Source organism: Pelobates fuscus, chromosome 3, assembly GCF_036172605.1.
Source record: "Pelobates fuscus isolate aPelFus1 chromosome 3, aPelFus1.pri, whole genome shotgun sequence".
Classification (NCBI taxonomy): domain Eukaryota; kingdom Metazoa; phylum Chordata; class Amphibia; order Anura; family Pelobatidae; genus Pelobates; species Pelobates fuscus.
Genome location: NC_086319.1, coordinates 76,053,009 through 76,074,340, shown reverse-complemented (window position 1 = coordinate 76,074,340; position 21,332 = coordinate 76,053,009). Strand labels below are relative to the sequence as shown.

The window sequence follows — 21,332 nt, the reverse complement described above, 5'->3', positions numbered from 1 at the left end:
AGTGTAATGTGTGTATGCAGTGTGTGTGTGTTAGTGTAATGTGTGTATGCAGTGTGTGTGTGTTAGTGTAATGTGTGTATGCAGTGTGTGTGTGTGTTAGTGTAGTGTAAATGGGGCATTCCAAAAAGTTATTCCCCCCTCCCTGGTTCTTACCTGGTCCAGGGAGGGGGTAGATTCCAAGATCCCTGGTGGTCCGGTGGCATTGTGGGCCCCCTGGCTCCCTACACTTGCAGAGGGGGCCCAGCAGACTTCAAGTGTACTTACAAGCTCTTCCCTCTCTGTAACTCCCGCGAGAGCGGTGTGCGTGGCGCGCGGAGCGTTGCCATGGCAACGCTCTAACGGCCGCACGTCTCGCGGGAGTTACAGAGAGGGAAGAGCTTGTAAGTACACTTGCAGTCTGCTGGGCCCCCTCTGCAAGTGTAGGGAGCCAGGGAGCCCGCGGCTGCACATATATATAGCGATCATCGCTATATATATGTGCAGAGAGTAACTGCCAAAGCAGTCCGGGCCCCCCAGGACCGCCGGGCCCGTGACAACCGTTACGGTTGTCACCCCCTGATGGCGGCCCTGCCCCCTATGTACATGTTTTATGCTGTTTTAGAAAGATACAGGGTCAATATAGATAGGGCTGTGTGTAACTGTCTGCCTATAACTGTGTGTTTGACTGTCTGCATGTCACTATGTATGTGTGACTGTCTGCATGTGACTGTGTGATGTTGCCTGTAACCGTGTGTGTGACTGTCTGTCTGTGACTGTTTGCCTGTAACTGTGTGTGTGTGTGTGTGTGTGTGTGTGTGTGTGTGTGACTGTATATGTGACTGTCTGATGTAACTGTGTGTGTGACTGCCTGTGACTGTATGTGTGACTGACTGCATGTGACTGTGTACGTGTGACTATCTGCCTGTAACTGGGTGTGTGGGGTGCAGGGGTTTATAGGAGAGGGGCAGGACAAGGGTTTTGTAGAAGGAACTGACAGGGGTTTTACAAAGGGGGAGGGATGGGGTGCCAAATGCTACTAGTCTCAGTGGTTGTCTGAACAGTAAGCAGATTCTGAGAGGATAAATACCCAGATCTGTATTTACTTATCCCTGCTCCTCCAGATACGCACTCATTGAATGGGCAGGCAGTTGTAAACATGGACTACATGATCCCTCCTCACCCTAACTCCTCTCTTGCCTTTTCACCTTTCCTCCTTTGTTACTCATTAATCTTTGAAATGCTTATTATGTCTCTTGGTTTGTCCACGTAATGCTGTTTAACACCTGATTATATTACATTGTTGGCATTATACTTTATTTCAGTGGTAATATTTTATACTTTAATGTCAACTGTTCAATAAACATGATCAAAAATAAACAATGGTCCATTGGGCTGAACATTAAACTTCTCCTTTTGAATTAACTGACCGGTAGTGTTTCTGTAACAGTTATATTTTATGGCAGACATTATGTATCAGTATACGCTCAATACAATGTAAATATTGAAATAACCCTCTAAGTACCTTCCTTATGCTTCTACCTTGCATCACAGAAAGCATGTACATAAATCATATTAAAATATCATTATAACCTACACAGGGATTTATCATTAAAGTTGTTACCTGGTGGGGTGCTGCACTAAGTACCACAAAAGACAAGTTACCACTGACAACCACGCACGCACACACTCACACATGCAAGCACGCACACATTCATACACTGCACGCACGCACGCAGACACGCACACACACACAGGCACATTGGTCTCGTTTCCCATGTCTCTTCCCTTGTGTAATGTATAACAAAACAAACTAAAGCTTAGCATGAACTCCCGTGCTCCCTCCCAAGCCCCCATGTTAGTTATTCATTATACAGTTTCAGCATTCAAGAGCTGTCAAAGAGTTATTCACTAAAGTGAGAATTAATGAGGATCCAAAGTGAATTTAAAATCTAAGACCAAAACAGCCAAAAATGGAAGCATAAATGACTGGTGGAATTAATCCAATTAGACTTAAATTTAAAATTATTTTTGAATTCCAGACTATTGTCACTTTAATTGACAACCCTATGAGTACCAAATTGCTTTTCTATTGGAAAGTTTGAATGCACACACGGTGCTCGCTGGGCATGCTTATTAGTTCCCCAATGCTCGCCAATGAGGAGCATAGGATTGGACCCCCCGGAAGCAGCCATGCATCCTTCGTGACAGCACCTTTGAAGGAGCTTAGGTGCTAAAAACAAATTAAGTAAAGAAGGGGTTTTAATCCATTCACTGGGGGGAGAATCTAGTAGTTCTAGGGACAAGAACACTACAACGTTAGGAATACAGATTTGTATTCCTGACGTTATAGTGTTCCTTTAATGCAAATAACGCTAGAAAAGTCATTTGATATGTCTTAAAAGATAAAGGATACAATGACAGAGTGTCACATTGTATCTAGATATTTTTGTTTGTTTGTTTTTCAGAGCATGATACGTTAACTACTATTTAAACTTACATTTTTGTTAATGGTGTTGGATATTACATTGTTTCTTAGAATTCCATGTCTGTTTATTCAGTGGAAAGACCGTAGTTAATAAGTAATCTGCGTCTGAACTGGACACAAACAGTCCTGTAGATCTGTCAGTAAAACACGAACGAATCTTATCACTGAGCACATTTTGTAAAACCAAAAGCGGAATATTTTTCACGTAGCTCGTCTTTGTGCTGAACGGGATTGCAGTCCTTTCTTTGTTCGGTAAGTTGAATTTACATAATTATTTGAAATATGTTATCGTTAGAGGAAAACGTATTATTTTCTTGTCTGTTATTATGACGTTACATTTCTCGTGCTTTTAGATCCTTTCCCATTCACTATACGAAAGAGTAATAAATAATAGCAATAATAATAGTAATAATTCACAGCAGATTTAAAAGCTTATCAGTTCGCTTATTTAGGTTTCTTAATACATACATTGAATTGTAATCACTTAACAATTAATTAACAAACAACATGCTAAAATAGAACAAAACAAACAAAATGTTCTTCCAGGTTACCTGTAATGGCATACATCTTGAGATTCTTTTATTGCATTTTTTAAAAAAAAATTGAGTGAATAATTCTAATTTAAGCTAAATATGGCTTTATGATAGGGGTCAGTGTTCCAGCTGCACCAGACCTATGGATGTTCAAACCTCAGAGGCTCACAGGTTTCATTCCTGACACGATCACTTCAGCTTGAATAATAATGACAATTAAAAGATGTGAATGCTAAATTAATTATTCCTGGACTTAACATTTGACATTCTTGAATTTTATTCCAAACTCTTAAATATTATATTTCTTACACTTTATACTAAATGTGTCAAATGTTTTGTTTTTTAATTCTTGTTCGGAGCTGGGCACTTGTCAGTTGTATGATATAACTAAATATAAATATATAGTTATATCATATATAACTAGATAATTAAATATTAGCAGAGTTCCTTGCACACAGGCTAATCTTACAGTTCTAATGCCGGGTACACACTATGGCTTAAGATAGCCAGATAAATGTTGTAGTTAGTAGCACTCACGTTCTTGTTAAAATTCTTACTTTATTTTTCCAAGTTAAAAAACAACCAACGTTTCAGTCTAATCTATGGACTTTCTTCAGGATCAACATCACACCATACTTCAATACTCAGGTATTTTGGCATCTTGTCTACTGGACTAATACGGCTAATCCAATCTACACTATATATATTCTTTCATTTGATTTATACATACAGAGTCAGAGCAGCTGTTGGCTTGTAGGCCAGGGACTAATGAAAGTATTTAGAAAAATGGTTCTTATCTGCCGTCACATTCTATGTCTCTATGTAAATCAAATTATTTAGTTTTACCTGTTAGGGTATCATGTATAAATTTTGGCATTTGTTTGTATGGAAGTAATATCATTTGCACGTGAAAAAGGCAAATTAAAACTGACATACATGTTTTTGTTGATTGAATATGTGTATTTAAATGATGTCCTTAATGTAAATAAATAAATAAGTATGTGTGTGTGTTCGTGGTGTGTGTGTTTGTGGTGTGTGTGTGTGTGTGTGTGTGTGTGTGTGTTTGTGTGTGTTTGTGTGTTTGTGGTGTGTGATAGATAGATAGATAGATAGATAGACAATATACAGAGTGCTTGAAGCCTACTAATTTAATGAATATTGTGTTTATACAGAATTTGATTATTGAGTAACTATGCAAATTCCCATGTATTATTTTACTGTTCTGTCTGATTCAAGGGAAAGTTAGTCCCCTCTGGTGTTTTATTTCCCCCATAAGATAACAGCCTCCAAGTTAATAAAAAAAGGAGATAGACTGTATTTGTATTATATCACAGATTTTAAATACTTTGTAGTCACCTTAACAAGAAAGAACTGCACTGCTAGATATCGCAAGTCTAATAAAGGCCACTGGCAGAAAACTGTCCATGCCCTAATCCCTTCCACCTGTATTATAAATAAAATCTAGATTTAGATTATCTCCAGGACGCCCACGGAATCCACTTTGAGAGCAACTGCACTTCTGCACTTTTATGTAGACACATGCCATATGTGATCACTACAAACAAATGGCTGTCCCTAGGATTCCTATTATCAAGTTAGCTGCTGAGTGACTCCTGGGCCGTCTCTTGCCTTGTCATGTGTGGTGGGTGGGGGCAGTGAATAAGTGACAGTACTAAAGCCCTTGGCAATGTACTTATTGCCTTTTGTTTGCAGGGGGTCCAGGCCATCCCCCAATACTCTAGTCATATTGCATACACAAAATTAACTGTCCCTCCTTAACCTCCCTAAGTCCTCTTTAAAAAAAAAAAAAAATCATTATTACTTGTGATGTCCCCCATCCCCCCACCCCGTCCTCCCTCTTTTCAATTTATGTACCCCATACCCTGAAGTTTTTTTTTTTTGCTGAAATAATAAAAAAAATGTAAATATAAAAAAAAATCATTATTACCATATGTACGTTGCTCTTTACCTGCAGTTATCATTAGGAACTGAGTATGAGAGTCTACACAACATTAACCCCTTAAGGACACATGACATGTGTGACATGTCATGATTCCCTTTTATTCCAGAAGTTTGGTCCTTAAGGGGTTAAAGGGCAGCGGGCATGCTTGGTGGTATTATAAAACATTTTTATTTTTCTCATGGTGCTGATCATCAAACTGGCAAACAGTATTAGAATCGTGCCAAGCTACCACTTTAAAAAAAAAATCATTATTACCATATCTACATTGCTCTTTACCTGCAGTTATAATGAGTATCGTGCTAACCTACCTGGGTTACCCAGGCACCAGTGCCCCTGGAGAAGCCAAATGTCTCTCTTGAATAAAGCACTTATTGGCACTATTTGACCCTCTCAGCCAATGCTGAAAATAACCTGTTTACCTCAGTAGAACTAACTGGATTCTCCCATAAAAATAATCAGAAGCAGGGATATTGGCCATGGATGCCAAGCTGGACAACCAAATAAGTACTAAAATGGTTAAAAAAATTAGACTGGGAGAGAACCGGGATGATCCTGTCTGTCACCATACCCACTATAGCATGTTGTGGTGGTTATGGTACTTTTAGTTTTTCTTTAATACATTATTTCTTACATGGTTGGTGTTGGTAACATAGATTATAGTCTGTCACCATTGTTCTTGGAGCCTGTCTGTGCTGCGAAGTCTGAAATGCCTGGCATAGTGAAACACGTTGGGAGGAATAATAAGAATGGATAGAGCAATGGGTAGAAATAGGGTTAATTTTGATGCTCAATGAAAATAATGGGTTGCAGATAATAGAATACAGGTATGGGGTAAGAGGAAGAAAATCTGAGCCAGTGAAGTGGAAAGAAATATTAGAAAGTGATAGTTAAAGAAAGATGGAAAGGAGAGGGGAGATGGAATCGTGACTGTGAAATAGGTAGAGAGGGCCTTGAGGTAAATCCGAAAAATGAGGTGAAGAATAGACAAGTGGTAACTAGGAGAGCACCAGCCCAAAATCTGGTAAATTTCAATTTCAAATGCAATCATTTCTCTCCATTGAAAAGATGGTTTCTGTCTATTTACCAAAGTTTTTTCTTTTATAAAGAGAAGTGCGTGTTATTTTACATTACATAGAACTGTGAGAAAATATAAATTTTTAAAGATACATGACATTTTTGTTCTCGCGGATCACACGCGATCATCTAGAATGTGAAGTGCTCATTTGTAAGCCTGTGGCCAGTGATTGAAACACTTTTTCAATTGTAGGTGCTAGAAACCCAGTTTTTAATTATTTTACCCAACAGTGTCTGCTTTAGCTGCTGAACAGTTAAGAGACAAGTACCCGTGAAGATCTTCTCAATTCCTGCAATAATCAAAGCTTATTTTAATTTGAAATTCACCAAGTAAATCTACTGACCTTATCTTTTACTGAATTAAAGAAAAAACAAAAAAACACGGTTCTCTCTACAAGAAGCACAGATCTGCTTTTAGATTGAAGGCACAGGGAAGGTGGAAAGAATCTTAAAATTTCAGTGCATTGCAAGTATATATGTGCTTTCTATTAAAGCAGAAAATACTATTTTTAAACTTTAGTGGCTCTTTATCTTGCTTTCTGCATTCCTTTGAGTCATTTTCTAGCGCTTCCTGTATGACTGCTAATTGTCATTACGTTGAAAGCAGCTGAAGAACATGCCATTCTCTCTGTGTCCTAACACGTGACTGGAGGCCGCAATCTATGCACTGGGCAGACTTTGAACTCTAACTTAAATTTTAACACATTTATTGGATTCGAAAATATACATGCTAGTCTTTTTCATTTGCAGGCTGAGTGCTTTTTTATTTGACAGATTGCTCCATAAATAATATCGAGATAACACGAACATCGTAGAGTTGTATGTTCAAAGGCAAATTCTATTTTCTGACTCTACAGGGTGTTACTGAAATCAAAGGTGGGAAAATTATAGTTGTTCTCATTCTTTCCCCTCATGCTCATTTAAAGTGCGTGGTAGGAAAGGTAGGGCGTATTTAATAATAACAAATTTGTGATTTTCTCAAATGTTATCTTGAATGGAGTTCTTTGGACCAATTAAGTTTTCTGGCTAATGTTATTTTTACATTAATCGTTTTAGTAGGAAACAACTAAGAATGCTTATAAAAGTGTTGTTAATTAAAAAGTGGAGCTATCACCTTGTAAACAAAGGAACACTAAGATCCTGATAGGTGTGTCAAGGTGACTACTCTACATCAGTCATGACTAGTGCAGGTACTGATTCCGAATGAAGTAGTTGGATACTTTTTCAATCGAAATTAACATCTCCCTTTGTCATATGTAAATAGAGATATGAAGTGGTGGATTTCTAAGCAAATCAGTTCAATAACTGGATCGAAATATACTGCCGTGAGCTTTGACCTAGATAGCAAGAGCTATTGCATAACAGTTCAATGTAAAAAAAAAAATTCTACCCTTTTTCTACCTTTTGGTTTTAATTGACAGGACATGTGGACACACAGGATTGTAATAATATTTAACAAAAATTTTATTGAGAATAATAGGAAAGTGAGGTAAGAATGTTCCGTTAACTGCAAGAAATATGCAATAAGTTAAACGCCATCAATTATAGAACTTCAGATATTGGTTTTTATATGGACCGTAACATCTGGATTTGTTGTTCAGTTCAAATCTATCCCATTTATTATAAAAGTTGGTAATTCCTTCTTCAATTAGACTATATTGCAGATGTGAGCACAGTTATTCTTTTAGGTCATGCATACAGTTGTGCTTAAAGGTTTGCGTACCCTGTCAGAAATTGTGATATTTTGGCACTTATTTTGAAAATATGACTGATCATGCAAAAAAAAAGTATTTTATTGTAGGATAGTGATCATATAGAACCATTTATTATAACATAGATGTGTGGCTCCTTTTTAAATCATAATGATAACAGAAATCACCCAAATGGCCATGAACAAAAGTTTTCACACCCTTGAATGTTACAGACACACAAGGTGACACACACAGGTAAAATGGCAATTAAAGGTTAATTTCCCACACCTGTGGCTTTTTAAATTAAAATTAGTGTCTGTGTATAAATAGTCAATGAGTTTGTTAGCTCTCACTTGGATGCACTGGGCAGGCTAGATACTAAGCCATGGAGAGCAGAAAAGAACTGTCAAAAAACCTGCGTAAGAAGTTAATAGAACTTCATAAAGATGGAAAAGGATATTAAAAGATACCCAAAGCCTTGAAAATGCCAGTCAGTACTGTTTAATAATTTTTAAGATGGGGAAAATTCATGGATCTCTTGATACCAGCCAAGGTCAGGTAGACCAAGAACATTTTTAGCCAAAACTGCCAGAAAAATTGTTCAGGATACAAAGAAAACCCCACAGGTAGCCCCAGGAGAAATGCAGGCTGCTCTGGAAAAAGATAGAGTGGTTGTTTCAAGTTGAAAAATACGATGATACTTGAACAAAAATTAGCTGAATGGTCGAGTTGCCAGAAGGAAGTCTTTACAGCGCCAATGCCACAAAAAAGTCCAGTTACAATATGTCCGAGAACACCTTGACATGCCTCACAGCTTCTGGCACACTGTTATTTGGAGTGACAAGACCAAAATAGATCTTTATGGTCACAACCATAAGCGCTATGTTTAGAGAGGGGTTAACAAGGCCTATAGTGAAAAGAATACCATCCCCACTGTGAAGCATGGTGATGGCTCACTGATGTTTGTGAGGTGGGTGTGTGAGCTCTAAAGGCACAGGGAATTTTGTAAAAATTTATGGCAAGATGAATGCAGCATGTTATCTTAAAATACTGTCAGACAATTTGCATTCTTCTTTAAAAATGGTACATATTTTACCAATTCTCCAAGGGAATGCAAACATTTGAGCACAACTGTATATAGTGATATCTGTTCTACTACTAAATGTAGATTGGATTAAGATATTTTTATGGAAACCATGCAACCTTCAGCACTCCATATGTTGTGGACTACATCTCCCATCATGCTCTTAAATCCATAATGCTGGCAAAGACACACATACACAGTCATACAGACACACATACACACACACACTCAAACAGACACACAGTCATACAGACAAACATACACATACCCATATAGAGGCACATACATACACTTATATAGACACATAGTCATACAGGCACACATACACTCACAGGCATGCACACTATAATATAGACACATAGTTATACAGATACACATACACACACTCACACAGGCACATAGCCATACACACATACATTCATACACAGGGCCGCCGTCAGAAATTTTGGGGCCCCTAACACAGCTCAGGGTCTGGGCCCCAAGGACCGCCTCCAAATCCCACCCACAGAAATACACACACACTGATACAAAAGTTCACAGATACACACACAAAGATACACACATACTGACACACACACACATACATACTAACAGACACATACTGAAACAGACATACACACATATAGGCATACATACTGACACACACATACTTAAACAGACATACAGACACAGACATACATGGTGACACACAGACACATACTAACATACATACAGACACACATTCATAAGGACATACAAACACACGCACACATACATACATACTGACATACATACATACATACTGACATACAGATATACATACTGACAAACAGACATACGTACTGACATACATACATATATACTGACATACATACTAACATACACATACATACATATGCACACTCACAGCTCATTTTTCAGCCACCCTCCTGTTTCTTATCTTTTCATTGCAGGAGGGTGGCTGGGGCTAATGGAAGTCGGTGTGGGCTCTCCCTCTTAACGGCCTGGCTGTCTCTCCTCCCGCACGAAGTGAGCTGGGAGGAAGTGACAAATGCACTTGCCATTTTTCTAAAAGGGCCTGGTCGTGCTATTACACGGCCACAGCGCTGACCGGGCCAATGAAGATATGGAGCCCATTGGGTGGCCCTAAATGCTTGAGCCACCCGATGGGCCCCATCAGCGTGTGGGCCCTGGTGCAGCAGCCCCCCAGTGCCGCTGGGGACCCCCTGATGGCAGCCATGCTCATACAGACACATAGCCATACACACATACAGACAAACATACACATACTCATACACTGTCATTTAGACACATAGTTAGACACTTATATGCACAACCATGTAGACACACATACAAACACTCATACAGACACACATACCTATATAGAGACACATACATACACTCGTAGAGACACATAGTCATACAGGCACATATACAGACACTCATATAGAGACACATAGTTATACAGATACACATACACACACTAATACAGTCATAAAGGCATACAAATAGACACTTATACAAACACACATACACACTCATATACACAGTCATAAAGACACACAAGGTGGCTTAATGAAATGCTGTGCTATGTATAACCAGCACACCTATAAAATGAGGTAGGCCCATCATTTACTTGCTGGAAGGGCCTTATCTCTAGTGTCTGGTGGCATGAGAGAGCTACGAGGAGCAGTTTGCATAAGTTGTACATGCAGCTCCCTCACGGCTGACTATGAGCCACCCACAGTTGTGTGTAGAACTCTGTGCGGCTTTGATCTTTGGTGTTGCAGAGGGCAGGCCAGATACCTAGTATTTCAAGACATAACTTGAGAGGCCGGTGTATTGTAGGTATGGTGTGACCCGCAGGGCCATAGGTTGTCAACACCTGACTTAACTGGACCGGTGTTCGTGCTGGGGAAAAGTATATATGACAGACTATCCGGTCACACAGGACTAGTACATGACTCCCCAGCCACCACTTCCCTCAAAGAAACTATAATTCATAGGTTTTTCCCCTCCAAGTTGTTCCTTTCTGTTTAACGCCCTTCACAGCGGTATTCAAGAGCATCAGGAACCCTCAGGAAGGCTGCAGAGGCACAGTACACCTGATCCGGAGCAACCACCGAATGTTATGGAACTATAGGTCGGATCGGGCATTAGCGCTCTCGGCCCAATGAACAGCTCACAAGGCGCTTTTTGGAAGTGAGATAGAGGAGGTGGTGAGGCATCCAACGACACCCTGGACTTGAGGGAGCTCCATGTACCCACAAAAAGCACTGTGGTATTTTTGTTACCGGGTGCCAAGGAGCCTGGCTGCTAATTAAATTATCCATCTAGGTACAGACACAAAGGCACAGGGGAAGTCTCATTGTTCTCCTGGGGACCTCCTTTGAGGCCCCAGGTATATAAGTGAGACAAGTTGACAATAAAATGAATTCTTCTTCACCCTTCGATAAGTCTCGACTAGTGTTAAAAATCACTATTCTATGCTCTGGTAGAGATACTTTGGAGAGAAAGGAAAGCCTTGGTGTTGACACTCGGGTCACTTGGCAGGTGGTTCGCCACAGTATATGAACACTATTCCCATATGTTCCTGCAGGACTCAAGCACTGGATGTAGTGAAATAGTGTATGGATGTGTGTCTATATTGGTATATTTATGTGTGCGTGTATGACTGTGTGAGTGCATATATAGGTGTGTATAGAAGTATCTGTATACCTATGTGTCTATATAACTGTGTGTGTGAATGTGTGTATGAGTGCGTGTGTGTGTGTGTTCAGCCAGGTGCTAATCCAATGCCAGCATCGCTTGTGATGTGGAACAAATAATTATTTGTAATGAGAGGCTATGTTGTAAGACATAATGGCATTATTCCTGGAGTACTCAGTCCAGGGCAAGAGATCAGACCAAATATTCTATTATCCAGAGAAGTAGCAACATATGTACTGCTCTAGGGACAGGTTGGCATGGCCAGCAACACCATTATTCCAGGGCCGATAGGTAGAGGAGAATAATTAATGAAAAGATCTCAAAAATTAAGAGACAAACTACAGTGAAAATTAAGCGGAGTGCTTATAACCCAAAAATCAGAAGTACAAAACACACCACCTTTTATTGAAAATCTTAAAAAAATCTTAAAAATCTTCCAGAGAAGGATTTCAGAAAGCGATATTCTTAAACATAATAAAATAAACAAGAACATAACATAGGACAGTATATTTGTACATAAATAGATACAAATGCAAACTCAACAATCACACAGCAGAGAGCTATTTAGTTAGCTCCCACTTATACTCACCCTTGGTTCCGTTAAGACAGCCATTCGCTCAATGATGTCCAAAAAAGGATATATTTTTTGATTCCCCTTATATAAGATCTTGTAAAGAGAAACAAACTACTGTGGTGTAATATCATCAATATATAATAGCAAAATTTGCAAGGTGTACCAAAATTCTATGGAAAACTGGTAATAAATAGCAGTGACTCCGTCAGGTACAAAATCCAGCAATGTTTTATTCAAAATATTAAAATCACAGAAACGCGTTTCACTTTCAACTAAAGTGTCATTGTTCTGCTCAGAAAAATACAAATTAAACCACCCACCCTTTAATACCCACAACTTGATTCCATTGAGGGTCTGAGAAGGAGCCAAGCCGATCCCCTATAAAATGGACAAGCGGATTGCTCATAACCATATTTTCTAAATAAAATAATAATACCTTTAGATGCATAGGTAATTCCATTTTATGTTTGCCTGGCAGAACAGCCCACACAAGTAAACTGTAAAGGAAAACAAATGATTGTGAAAACCCATGACTTTTGTTTGAAGAATGTAATTAATTTTGTTAATTTGCCCATTCCCCTGCCAATTTTTGATCATTATTGTAGTCATTCTTTTTAATGAAAGCCTTATCTCATCCATGGGTTATGCTATCACTCACAACAAGAGTAAACATTTGATAACCAGGTCTGTAAATGTTTTTGCTGGTTCCTTTGGATGCATATGTCAGTAATTAATGACTTTACTAATTAGCAGAATGTAAAGTATTTGCAAATGTGTGTGTGTCAGTTTATGACGAATTCAGAAGCAGTGTGCTAAGGATTGTGACTAAGGCGCATGCTTACTTGACTTGCAGCAAAATAATAAACCCTTGTAGTGTGAGCAATAAATAATAAAAGGAATAAAGTGACTTGTGCATTATCCCAAATCCCTATGCACATTTAAATAACTGGAGGTCTGTTAGTATCACTCCAATGGCCATTAATGCCACATGAAGGCAAAACCTCTTAGGTGAGTCCTACAATAACAATTCACCTTGCTGATTTCAGCTAAAAGGAAAAATCTCTAATGAGACAGAAATTGGCATTTTTCTAAACCCCTACATACTTATTTACCCTTAATAGGAAATACATGGGATGGGTGCAGGGGTGTATCTAAATTTGCCCCACTCCTTCATGTCAAGTCTGCACATGTTCCTGTTTAAGACCCACCACTTCCCCTTTAGGCTCCACCTTTTCCTCTTACATGGCAACTGCAGTATCACCCACAAAATAAAGAGGCATCCTAGATTGGCTCAATATACAGTGAAAGTTGTGGGGTCGTCTGATCGGGCATTTAGGAATGGTGTTTTTTGACGCTCCCCCCCCCCCCCCCCTGGAAAGTGCCACCCAAGCAAATGCCTTGTTAGCCGTGTGATAGATACAGTGCTGAGTGTTTAGCAGCACTGTAACATGGCTGTGTGATACAAAAGCAAATACAAATATATGAAATTAAGCCATGTGATTAAACTCCCACTACTCCTGGGTGACAGCAATGGCTATAGTACACATCAATCCCAATGAATAAATAATACATGCATATACTGAAGCATAAGCGCTCAGAAACATAAAAGTATATTTTATTGCATATTTTTGTGTTTTGTTTACTAAGATGCAAATATAGTCTTATTGTAGAGTAGTGGTTCCCTAATCATTCCAGGATTTACATATTTCTATTTTCTATTCCATTGGAGATATTAACAAAAGCTCAACTGTTGCTTGAGAACCACTGTTGAAAAGGGCTGGTGCAAGGATTTTTGGTTACACAGGCAAAAATGTAATTTGCTGCCCCCCTACACAAACTACACAGATAGGTACTGATAGACATGCATCGCCGCCTCCCCGGCTGCCAGAGGGTCCTGCAAAAAAACTCTGTATAATGCAACTGAGCCATACACGTCCAGCCACGTATCGCCTTGCTCATTAACTGATAGGCATGTGCATGGGGAAAATATTCGGTTCGGCCTTCCGAAATTCGGGACTTGAACACTTCGGAACTTCGGCACTTTGGCAACTTCAGCACTTCGGAACTCCGGCATTTCGGGACTTTTCGTGCAGCCACTTGGTAGATAACTCCCTAATTCCCACGGTATTAAGGAGTTATCTACCAAAAGGCTGAAAGACCTTTCAGCCAAATTTACTAATACTAAGTAAAAATTACTTAGTATTAGTAAATTGTGCCCCTACTCGCTATACCGCGAGTAGGGGCATGTCTATAAAACAGTGACTGTTAATAGTTATACAGCGGCGGGTAGGGGCCCTAAAGAAAAAAAAGAGGATAGGACCTATTGTCCTCCCCACCGGCCCCCACCCCTGAGCGGCGGGTGGAGCCCTAAATAAAAATTGGGGGGGGGACACCTAATGTCCTCCCCCTTGGCCCCCACCCCTAAGTGGTGGGTGGGGGCCCTTAACAAGAATAAGGGGGGGGACCTATTGTCCTCCCCCTGGCCCCCATCCCTGAGCGGCGGGTGGGGTCCCTAAATACAAATTGGGGGGACCTATTGTCCTCCCCCCTGGCCCCCACCCCTGAGTGGTGGGTGGGGGTCCTAAACAAGAATAAAGGCGGGGACCTAATGTCCTCCCCCTGGCCCCCACCCCTGAGCAGCGGGTGGGGGCCCTAAATACAAATTGGGGGGACCTATTGTCCTCCCCCTGGCCCCCACCCCTGAGCGGTGGTTGGGGGCCCTAAACAAGAATAAGAGGAGGGGGACCTAATGTCCTCCCCCCTGGCCCCCACCCCTGAGCGGTGGGTGGGGGCCCTAAACAAGAATAAGGGGGGGACCTATTGTCCTCCCCCTGGCCCCCACCCCTGAGCTGTGGGTGGGGGCCCTAAATACAAATTGGAGGGGGCTATTGTCCTCCCCCTGGCCCCCACCCCTGAGCGGTGGGTGGGGGCCCTAAATACAAATTGGGGTGGATATTGTACCCCCCCCTTGGACCCCACCCCTGAGCGGTGGGTGCGGGCCCTAAACAAGAATAAAGGGGGGGGACCTAATGTCCTCCCCCCTGGCCCCTACCCCTGAGCAGTGGGTGGGGGCCCTAAACAAGAATAAGGGGGGGGACCTAATGTCCTCCCCCCTGAGCGGTGGGTGGGGGCCCTAAATACAAATTGGGGGGGACCTATTGTCCTCCCCCCTGTCCCCCACCCCTGAGTGGTGGGTGGGGGCCCTAAACAAGAATAAGGGGGGGGACCTAATGTCCTCCCCCCTGGCCCCCACCCCTGAGCGGTGGGTGGGGGCCCTAAAAAAATAAGGGGGGGACCTAATGTCCTACCCCCTGGCCCTCACCCCTGAGCGGTGGGTGGGGGCCCTAAACAAGAATAAGGGGGGGAACCTATTGTTGGCCCCCACCCCTGAGTGGTGGGTGGGTGCCCTAAATACAATTTTAACCCCCCTCCCCCAGGTGACTAGGGGTCCCCAAACCCCTAGTCACCCCCTCCCCAAAATATTAAGCCCCTACCTACCCCCTCACCCTAAAAATAATGAGGGGGGACCTTTAACTAAGTACCTGTAAAAATAAAAATAAACTTACCATTTGATGTTTTCTTTCTTCTAAAATCTTATTTTTCAGCCCCAAAAAAGGCCAGAAGGGGGGACCTTTTTTTATTTTTTAACAGCTCACTGTTTAACAGACATGCCCCTACTCACGTTATAGCGAGTAGGGGCAGAATTTACTAATACTAAGTAATCTTTACTTAGTATTAGTAAATTTGGCTGAAAGACCAATTCAGGTATTTCAGCCTTTTAGTACATAGCTCCCTAATACTGTGGGAATTAGGAAGTTATCTACTTATTCATTCCTGTCATTACATTAACCCGGCCAAGTAACTTACATTTTATATAAATGTGTGTTACTTGATTGTTGTAAGTGTTGCAAATGCTTACAGCTGAATCCTGGCTATGTTTGTATACTTTTTATTTGAAATTGTATACACTGTAACATTCTTCTTCTTTCACTGGGTCAGTATGTTAGTACTTAGGCAATACTGTGCTTCGGAACTTCGGCACTTTGACACCTCGGAACTTCGGCACTTCAGCAATTCAGCACTTCAGCACTACTACACTTCGGAAATTCGGTAATTTCGGCACTTCGGCAATTCAGCTATTCGGACATTTGGAAGCACCCGAATGTCCGAATTACCCGAAATTCGGCCGAATTTTAATTCGGACCGAAACGAATTGCACATGTCTATTAACTGACAATGCTCAACTGAAGCTCTTAACCAATGAACAAGGCTCTACATGGCTGGGCTTAGCACAGTGGCAGGAGTTTCTGGCAACATCCTTCTAACAATTACCCCACTCCTTAAAGGACCACTATAGTGCCAGGAAAACAAACTCGTTTTCCTGGCACTATAGTGCCCTGAGGGTGGAAGGGGGTTAAACACTTACCTTTGCTGGGCTCCCTCGGCGCTGGGGACTCTCCTCCTCCTTTGGCCGTCATCGGCTGAATGCGCATGCGCGGCAAGAGCCGCGTGCACATTCAGTCAGTCCATAGGAAAGCATTTTCAATGCTTTCCTATGGACGCTGGCATATTCTCACTGTGAAAATCACAGTGAGAAGCGCGGAAGCGCCTCTAGCGGGTGTCAATGAGACAGCCACTGGAGGCTGGATTAACCCTAAAGTAAACATAGCAGTTTCTCTGAAACTGCAATGTTTACAGCAGGCTGGGTTAATCCTAGATGGACCTGGCACCCAGACCACTTCATTGAGCTGAAGTGGTCTGGGTGCCTATAGTGGTCCTTTAACCAGTATAGGTCCTGCCATTTGCCTGCAATTCACTCCTTCCCTCCTCAATAGAATCCCTATTTCCATGCAATGTACCCATATCTCCACAATTCACATCATTGCAAAAATGATAATAGGAACTGCACTCAATCACAGCAGCCACCCGGTGCTCTGGAACAAGACCAGCAATCCCACAACGATAAGGCAACACTCAGGTTTTCAAGCCGCATGCAGATTTAATAGAACAAAAAAAGGAACAGTAGCGTTTCGACCTGCTTGACAAAGACCTCTTAGCAGGTCGAAACGTTGCTGTTCCTTTTTATTGTTCTATTAAAACTGTCTGCGGTTTGAAAACCTGAGTGCCCGGAGATTCTTGTGTTGGCCCAATTCACATCATGACATATCTTCCCCTACAAATATACCCCTTCCAAGCTTCCTATTTGCACCCGCTTAAAAGGTTTTCCTTCTCTTGCTGCCCTACACAGTTACAGAGCGGCAATCACACAGAACACACTCACAGATAGGTACACTCATACATAAACTGCTACAGACACACTCACAAATACACTCCTTTACACACACACTCAGAGATATACACCTATAGACACTGTGACGGAGCTCCTGTATTCCGACTGAATACCACCGCCCAATCTGCTTCCTAGCTGTTGGGGAGGGAACCTGGAGCGCTTCAAAATCAGTCTCCGAAGCTTGACTGGGGTCTTTCTGGAACTTTCCACCCAATCAGGCTGCAGCTCTCCCTCCAGGCAGGTATCGTCACCACAGCAGCTTTCCAGACAGGTATGCACCTCTGCCTGCATTGTGATGGCTCTTGTCTTGATAAAGGCACTTGGGGCTCTCAGTCCTAGCTCTCTTTGTCCCAGGACTAGAGGGATCGTGCAGGCAGTCAACAGGTACAGCAACTTTGTGACTGGGATCCCTAAAAATCAACACAGGACACACAATTCCAAAAGGAACTAACATACACAACTTTATTTTTACTCAGGACTAGCCCATATGCTCATTACATAAAGATTACTGTAACAACGCAATAAAAATACAAACAATCAAATCACATTAGACAACATACAGGAACTTTTAATAACATAATGGCATATTTTTAAAGGGGTGGAAAAGACAATAGTTAACACAATACTTCTCTCCTGCCTGCAGAATTAGCAATATGCAAATCTACTTGAATATGCAAATTGACAAGCCCTGCTATTCAGGTAGTGCTGTTGCTACCAACAGAGGGCACTCTACAGGCTCCACAGTCAAATCCACCTAATTGGCAGCAAACATCAGCAGGACAGGAGAGCACACAAAGCAATTAACAATGCACAAATACATGATACACATTATACACACTCTGCACCTATAATGGACACAGGGTGACCTAGACATTGGAGTAGTCCAGGGCCCTACATAAAGTGTTAGTCTTAAAATCCTGGTGATGGTGAGGTGACTACCATCACACTGAGCACCATTATGAAGACTCAAAACCAGTACAGCAATCATTGGAGCACACTGTCATTACAGTGGTATTATGTTTTTGAAAAGTTCATTTTCTTGGTGGTGTGTCTTTAAATTAATCTAAAGTACCTTTAAACGTGTTTTTTTTTCTCATATTCATACAGTGATGCTGTGATTAATTTGCAGATTTATTTTTGTTTAGTTGTGTAACTGTGGACCTATATTATATTTCCCTAATATTGTCTAGGTTTTTACACTGTAGTATTCTAAGACACGCTAATAACCAATAGTATCACCTAACTCTAAACATTTCCAACCTTGACCCCAGGGCCTCCTAATCTATATCTCTCTAATGCCACTATCATAATGCATTATTAGTGCATATGATACCTGCCAAGGTGCTATAATTGCAGTAATTTTAAAAACAAGTCTGCACCACTACTGACGTGTGAATATGGTTCTAGTTAATGCTCCAACTAAGTGTATCTACCAGAATTTAATCTACAGTATCTGATGGTTCTCAGAGTGTTAAATCCTATTTAATCACCTTCCTTGATTGGAAATTTGGGGATTCTGTGCACCCTTAGCATTATTGCAGTTGTTGTTTTTTTTTTTAAATCTGACACTTTTACATTTACATTTATAACGTGAATAGGTAATCAATAATGTAGTTAAAGCGAATAGTTAATCAATACAATGTAACATTTTTTAATGTGCTTTTTTAATATCAATAGGTCAAACTCACGCATTTAAAGGACTTCAAAAGCAATATTGTCAAATATCTGGATGGAATCTGAAATCGTCCCCTCAGAATATTGTCACCATTCAATATCTGTTCTAGATAGCTCTCAGTTTCTTGGTAAGTGCGCAATATTTCAGTATGAAAGCTACTTAAAATAACGGTGATGATTACACTATTTTACATTGCAGAAAAGATTCAATGAAAATTATATATTTGCAAAATAACAGAATTTTAATAGATTTATGCTATTTTGTACTCTTCCACTAAGCAGCAATTATAGTTTGTGTGGTACTTTTCATGTAACAAGCTGTGAAATGATGAGGAAAATATTTAACTCAATCAGGTCAGGTGTAAAGAGACACTGTAGATACTATAATCGTTCTTCTCATTATAGGGCATTGGAGTCTTCTCCATTTAGTGATAAACCACTTTCAAGTCGTTTGTTAGACTTGAATTTCAGTCGAGACTCTGATTTGAAAACTTAATGAGAAGAACAAAACAGCCACGAAAATAGGCCAATCAGTGTGCTGCAAAATAGATATACATAATAAGATATTGTATATATCTTGCAGAACACTGAAAGGAGCATTTTTTCTGGCATTTGGTCTGCAGATCAAGTGAGCAAAAGTAACCAATGGTGGAAAATCAGGGAAAAACCAGAGGAGCAGTAAAAATAAATACATCTATATTTCTATATTATATAGTTAAAAACTATATAATATTGAAATATGTAGAGATTGTTTTTACTGCCCCTCTATTGTCCATATCTCCCTTGATTTGTGATTAGAATCAACAGTCAGTAGGTGGAAATTAAAATCAGAAGCCGAATCATGTTTGGCATTGCACATTTCACGTACATTTTGGTTCAGAGTTTGGGAATTTAACCTTACAATCGGTTGGTGCAAATTAGGCAAATTGCACTTTGACCACCCAAAAATCTCCATGTCTATAGTTTAACACTAACTAAGGGTCCTTGGCCACCCAAAGTCCAGTTCTAATGGAGGTGTTAGCCAATACCCTCTGAAAATCTTTTTCCAATGAACCAGCTGCACAGGTTAATGCTTCCTCATTAGCCCAAGCAGCACAGAGAAGATGGGCTACTGGGGACCCTCGTTTAGAATTAAGACATTAATGCCCAGTTGCTAGGAAATCCACATCCACCCACAGGGTTCTGGTCCTCCATAGGGGTCTGGTCCTTCCTGTGAGCACTGGCTGAGGGCTATAAATTAAAAAATGAGTGGGACAGATCACTGTTCACTCCCTTGATCTCACCGGTAGCCAGCAGATGGACACAACTTATTAAATTGGGGGACCTAGTGTCTCACCCAGCCCACATCTTTGGGCAATAGGTGAGGGCTATTAATTTTAAAATACTGAGGTGAAACCTAATGCACCCCCCCCCTCTCCCCAGCCCCCCAGGTCTCCACACAAAGGAGGTGGATATTAATATTAATATATATTAATTAAAATTTTATAAGACCTGGGGAGTAATGTAACCCTAAGCACTCACCCAAAGGCAAAGGGTGGGGGACCTAATCCCCACCCCTGTAGCCCCCACCCATAGCCAATGGGGTAGGAGCTAATTATAAAATACACAAAGAGGTTGGACAAATTGGGTCAATCTTCACCCTTCCTAACCCTGTCAAAGAAGCTAGTGGTCCCCAAGCCCCTAGCTACACCCCAGTAAAAAGAATCCTGCCTACCACCCAACCCTAATGATAATGAGGGGGCCTGATATATCTAAGAACCTGTACAAATGTGTACCTTTAGAAGTCTTTAGAAGTCTTCTTTTTTTTAGCCCCCCTCCCCCCCCCCAAAAAAAACACATTATTACCCGGTGCTACTAATGAAAATCTAAACAAAATAACCAAATCGTAAACATATAAAGAAAATGGTCCTTCTAGCAAGTAGACAAGGGGACCAATGAGCAGCCTTCTTAAACAGGGAGTCCTCTGGACCTTTAGTATTAGTTACATTATTCATAGCAATCCAGGTTTCTCATCAAGTTTATCCTTAAAACCCAGTATTAATAACTCAATTCATCTCACAGGCCAGGGAATGGAGGTGTGTCAGCTAACGCCAACTTTTAAACCCCCACACACCTCACATGTGTGATGGGGGAAGTTGGGGGTAATAAGCAGGCGTGACTAGAATTAAGACTCTTTTATGTCCCTAAGTTCAATATTTAAACACTTTCCTTAAGTTAGTAAAATGAAGCAATGAGGGGGTACATCATAGAGTTCCTTTTGGTTAAAGCATGTATTGGGGGGTCCACATATATTTATT

General features: G+C 40.9%; 1 protein-coding gene across 2 annotated transcripts in view; it reads left to right on the top strand.

Moving 5' to 3' along the window:
• The first annotated feature begins 2,557 nt into the window (after positions 1–2,557).
• The window catches only part of NR1H4 (nuclear receptor subfamily 1 group H member 4), a 123,080-nt gene continuing 104,305 nt past the window's right edge, over positions 2,558–21,332 (top strand). Inside the window, exons 1-2 of one of the 2 annotated variants that reach the window (XM_063447230.1) lie at positions 2,558–2,716; positions 19,039–19,163. In XM_063447230.1, coding sequence (XP_063303300.1) covers positions 19,091–19,163 — 73 coding nt within the window. In that variant the 5' untranslated portion in view covers positions 2,558–2,716; positions 19,039–19,090. The remainder of the gene's footprint in view (positions 2,717–19,038; positions 19,164–21,332) is intronic. The other variant, XM_063447231.1, reaches the window with a different exon arrangement.